The sequence below is a fragment of the Corvus brachyrhynchos genome, unplaced genomic scaffold (assembly GCF_000691975.1).
Source record: "Corvus brachyrhynchos isolate BGI_N302 unplaced genomic scaffold, ASM69197v1 scaffold99, whole genome shotgun sequence".
Lineage (NCBI taxonomy): Eukaryota > Metazoa > Chordata > Aves > Passeriformes > Corvidae > Corvus > Corvus brachyrhynchos.
This window is the reverse complement of record NW_008239778.1, coordinates 1048212-1053233: the sequence shown is the minus strand read 5'-3', so window position 1 is coordinate 1053233 and position 5022 is coordinate 1048212. Positions and strand designations below refer to the sequence as shown.

Here is a 5022-nt window from a genome sequence, read left to right as displayed (position 1 = left end):
CGTGGAGCGCTGTGGGGAGCTGCGGTGGGGGGGGGGCTGAGGGCTCCCTCTCTGCTTTAATTTTCTTTTTTATCCGTGTCTCCCAGTAGCCGCTGGTGCTCGGTGGGTGTTGCCTGTGCTGCACACGCCTGTCTGTGTGGGGTGTTTAGCCCTGGGGTACAGGAGGTTTCCCCACACTGACCTCGTCCAGCCCTGAGCGCCCACAGCTGAGTTAGGGGTGGGAAAAACAGCCCCTGAGTATTTGCTGAGCGTTTCATCCTATGGCTGTGTCCCTGTATCCCTAAACTCTTCTTTTGATGTGTTGTAACACCAAAGCAAGTCTAACAAATTGGGTAGATGGAGAATTCACAAGTGTTGGTAGTGCTTAACAATATATCAGAGTGGGAGAGAAAATGGTCGTTAATCTCTTATCAGTCTTAATATTGATTCAAGTTTTCTATTGATTTTGCCCCTGACTCTTGCAAGAGTGGTGCAGAAAGCTGTCCCTAATTAAACCAAATAAGGTGATGGGATATAATTACTTGCAGGGAAGGACTCAAAAGCAAATAGATGTACTATAGATCAGACAGCTCTTTGATGTGTCATTTATGGCTTGAGAAGCTCATTACCTTTTTTTAGGTTTCATCAGCTCAGCTGATAATGAGAGGCACAGAAGCAAATGACTTTGAACAAAAGCTGCAGGCTGCTCCCTTGTTTGGGAGCACTCTGGTCATACACGGACCTGATGAACAGGTTTCCAGCCAAAACAGCTGCTGGAGCGTGAGTTAAATGAGTAATTTCCATAGCTACACTTTTCTCTATTGTGTTTGTGGCAGTTGGGGTGATTCAAAGGAGTTTTGTGGGATAAATCTCATCCTCATGCTGTTGTGTCTGGTTTTACTGCTGTCCTGAGATAACTTTTACTGATAGCAAGGACATGGTGACATCCCTTCTATATTGTCAAACAAGGCTGAGGTAGTGCAGTAAATGGAGTTTTGAACTGTTCTTCCCCATTTTTCCAACAAAATGACCTAATGCAGTTCTTAGTCTAAAATAAGGAAAACTTTGGTATTGATCAGAAAGCCCTTATATTTTTTTGCTCTGTTACAATAACACATCTGCTTTTCTTGCTGCCAGGCACTGCATGACCATAACTAAACAATGTCTGTCCCACGTGGAGCTGTCCATGCAAAATGGATAGTAAGGAAAGTAATTGGGACCAAAATGCAGAAAACTGCCAAAGTGAGAGTGACAAGGCTTGTGCTGGATCCCTACTTGCTAAAGGTAACACCAGTTAACAACTTGTCTTGCATGGTGGGTTTTGTATTGTGTGGAGAAATGTTCTGCTCATTCGACTCTCAGAAGTTTTGATGAGTCCTTACAAGTCAAACTCCTTAAGGAACTTAAGGTTTTAGCTGTGGGGATGACTGCAAAGGATGAAAAGCAGTGAGTGGTGAGGACTTACAAATTACCTACTAAATGTATTTCTTTGAAGTGCCTTGTTAATGCACTTCATTTGATCTTTTTGAGAAGGTAAGCTTTTGTTGTTTCACACTTAGATTTAACTTTTCATGTTGATGTGGAGCATGCTTTGGAGCCTTGAATGTGTATAAGTCACTCGTATGATAAATTTTATAGCTGTTTTTTTCTGTATGCATAATTGTAATGTTACTGTGATCTTGGATTTATTCCTTGTCAATGCACTTCAAACGGGAAGGTTAAAAATTGTATTTTCTCCATTTTAAATAGGGAAACAGTGGTACATGGAGGTAGAATAAGTTGCCTTTGGTGACAAGAAGGTTAAGGATAGAGTCAGGATGTGGAGCCCCTTTCAATATTTTATCCGGTAGAAGAATCTTTATTTATTTATTAACCTAATATATTTCTTAAAGGATTCTGAATTCTGCTGTTCCAACAAGAAAAAAAAATACTGACTTTTTCTATGAAAGAAAATTATTTCAGCAAGAAAACCCTCACATAAAAAACTTCAAAATACAGATTTCAGAGCTTTTTCTTCCCCATCTCCTTTCCTGTGGGCTCAGTTGGCAAAACTATCCTGACAAGAGATTGGGAAGGGCAGTGCTGTGCTTGCTGTGGAGAGCCTGTAGAGTGCACAGTTGCATTTCTCTTCATGATCCCAACTGAATCTCACTTTAAAAGATACATGAGACTTGACTTAGTGAAATTTATTTATTTATTTGATACTAACTATATATTTACCCATTGAAATATAATGCCAAGGTTTCTCTTTTTTTTTTTTTTTTTTTTTTTTGTTCCTTTTGCAGTTCTTTAACAAAAGAAAAACCTATTTTGCCCATGACCCACTGCAGCAGTGTGTTGTTGGAGACATTGTTCTTCTGAAAGCTCTGCCTGAGCGAAGGAGCAAACACGTGAAACACGAACTGGCTGAAATTGTGTTCAAGGTTGGCAATGTCATAGATCCAATCACAGGAAAGCCCTGTGCAGGAACCAGATTCCTGGAAAACCTGTCAGATTCGGAAAATCTGACAGAGGCAGATACTACCTATCTAAGTGAGAAACTTCAGGAACTTAAAGTTTGTTCAACAGACAAATAGCAGGGGAAGTACTTTAAGCAGAGGGCTTCCAGCTTTTGTCTCTCTCTGCCAGGGATGTTTGAGGCCCTGCTGTGACATGTTAAATGTTTCAGTGAAATCTGTAGTCAAAATAAATAGTAAATGTAGTTGCTTATGCAAAGAGATGTTGCAGAGTGATGGGCACCTGGAGCTTTGAATGAAAACACAGAGAAAAATGCAAGTTTAGTGTTGCCACTTCATTTTGTTGCCTGTAGTTTTGGCCCAGTGACAGTTCCCAAAGCCAGCTGCCCTCCTGGAATGACTCCTCTGTGTTAAGACAAGACTACAACTGTGTGATGTTTAATTTTGGTGGGAGGGTCATTACATTATTTGGTTGTTCTGTATTTCAGGCAGTCCTTTGTGGTTTGTAGGGTTACTGGAGATGATGCTATTAAAGCTTTTGAAAGGAAGTGTAGAATTTTAAAAGCAGCTGCATGCTTGTGTCCTTATTTCCTCTTGCAGGAACCTCCTGACTTCCAAACTCTCTAACAAAACACAGCCCTTTGCCTTTATAGTGACAGAAAGGTGAGAATCAAAGCTTTGGGCAGCTTAGTGTGGTTGGCTTTGTAACCTGTCCAAAGGCAGGATTTAATTCTGGGAGAGCTCAATCTCTTTGAGCTGCCAGCAGCACAGGGGAGCTGATGAGCGTACAAAGCCAAAAAGTAAAAGCAAAGGTGATTAGATTGTCTCATCAGAAAAGCTAATTAAAATAACACATTTTGGGGAGATGGAGGTGCTGCTTTGCTGCATGCTTTAATGTGGAGCTAAAGTTCAGAGCAGCTAATGATGAAAGATGACTTTATCCTGGTACAGCTCTGGGGATCTCATGTCCTCTCTTCCAGGACATAAAGCAAGCTGAGAGCCTGCAGCTGTTGCAGCAGCCTCATGTTCCTGACTTTAGATCTAAAAGGGCATCTGCCTCAAAATTTAGCAGTGTGGGAGGGGGAGTAGGATATGAGAGCTGTGAGAAATCCTTTCCAAAGTGTCTGTTGGGCTTTAAGATCAGAAGCAAAACAAGGTGTATCAGACCTAAAATACCTTCCTTTAAGCAACTTGAGCTGTCTTGCACTGGTAGCTTCCAGTTGTGTTCTGTGCTGTTGTCAGAGTAAAGATCATTTGCCCTTTAACTTCCTGCACAAAATCAGTTCTGGCTGCCTAAAAAGCCTGACTGAACTCAGCAAATTATTTGGGATTCAGGAATGAGAAACTTAAAATTCCTTCAGTGCTTCAAAGCAAAAAACGCTGCTCTTTGAATGCCAGTGTTCACGTGGGGTGTCAAGAAGCCTTCACTGTGTATAAAATAATGTGGGCATGGGCTCTGAGTTTGAGGAAGTGCCTTAAGTATGTGGCTGTAGGGTTTTTCTTGTTCGTGGCAGGGGTTTAGGTTTATATAAATTCCTCAGATCAAAGCAAAGGGAAGGAAAAACCTGAGCTCAGACTCCTCCCCAGGTGAATGTAAAACGTGAAACTTCATCCAAGCAAAGATTGGGAGAATTTGGGTATGGGGTAGAATTTGGCCCTGGGCTGTAGGAAATGCACTGAAGTTGTATCCAAGCAGAACTTGACCCTCAATATATGGGATATGAGTGGTCTAGTAACTAGATAAATGTAAGAAGTAGAAAAGGTTTCCTGTTTGCTTAATAGGTTGCGTCTACATCTAATTAGGAAAGTAAATATTTTCTTGTATTTCTTGTGATTTCCTTTGAGTAGCAGTGAAAATGCCATATTTTTTTTCCTCTAAGATTGAGTCATCACAGAAGGTTATCATTTTTCCAGTGTAGGCTCTGGGAGGGTTGCTGAAGAATTTGCCATGCTGTCAGATCGAAATGTGACTAAAAACAAATTACACATCAGACTGTGCTATTTAATAGAGTGATGGCAATTGTAGATTGTACTTTTGTGATGTTAAAGCACATCATATGTGTTATCTTCGGGATTAGTCTCAGAGAGTGCTGATAGAAAAATCCTAAAATGGGAAGGGAAAGTTTATAGGGCCAAGATAGAATCATTATAGGTGTTATGTGAAATGATAAGGATTAGTCATTGACTGCTTTCTGTGTTTATTGGCTTGTTGCTTTTAGAACTACCCTTTAATTATTACCCTAATTATCACTTTATCCTTAATTTGAAGTTATTTAAGGATTCAATGCCAGCACACACCTCCTCCTCAGCCAAAATACCTCTGAGTATAGCGGAGCGGTGTGAGGAAAACCCTTCAGCTGCCAGCGAGTGAAAAATGTACTGAGAACAACAAACCAGGGCTGAGGGTCCCCTAAATCCAACTGTGTCCCCCAGAACCAGGGCTGGGATCCCCAAAACTGGGGCTGGGATTCCCCTAAATCTGACCAGAGGCCTCCAAACTGGGGCTGGAATCCCTCAAAACCGGGGCTTGGGGGGATCCCCCTAAATCCAAGTGTGTCCCTCCCCAAAACTATGGCTGGGGTCCCCC

The 5022-nt window shown here is 41.5% G+C and overlaps 2 protein-coding genes across 2 annotated transcripts in view; both read left to right on the top strand.

The window, feature by feature from the left end:
• The first annotated feature begins 72 nt into the window (after window positions 1-72).
• Window positions 73-3002, top strand: MRPS17 (mitochondrial ribosomal protein S17). The gene is made up of 3 exons (XM_008640356.2): window positions 73-759; window positions 1117-1263; window positions 2265-3002. The coding sequence occupies exons 2-3, from the start codon at window positions 1141-1143 to the stop codon at window positions 2553-2555; spliced, it is 414 nt and encodes a 137-aa protein (XP_008638578.1). The 5' UTR covers window positions 73-759; window positions 1117-1140; the 3' UTR covers window positions 2556-3002.
• An 882-nt stretch (window positions 3003-3884) lies between these two features.
• Window positions 3885-5022, top strand: part of GBAS (glioblastoma amplified sequence) — a 14693-nt gene continuing 13555 nt past the window's right edge. The window contains exons 1-2 of the mRNA XM_017742959.1: window positions 3885-3905; window positions 4058-4099. Of these exons, the coding sequence (XP_017598448.1) occupies window positions 3885-3905; window positions 4058-4099 (63 nt within the window). The remainder of the gene's footprint in view (window positions 3906-4057; window positions 4100-5022) is intronic.

What these genes read in the sequence shown, in the direction of transcription:
- MRPS17 (XM_008640356.2), top strand. Translation starts at nt 1,141, where the DNA reads ATGTCTGTCCCACGTGGAGCTGTCCATGCAAAATGGATAGTAAGGAAA. An exon ending in TGGATCCCTACTTGCTAAAG is followed by an intron (nt 1,264 to 2,264) that starts GTAACACCAGTT and finishes TTCCTTTTGCAG; the next exon opens with TTCTTTAACAAAAGAAAAAC.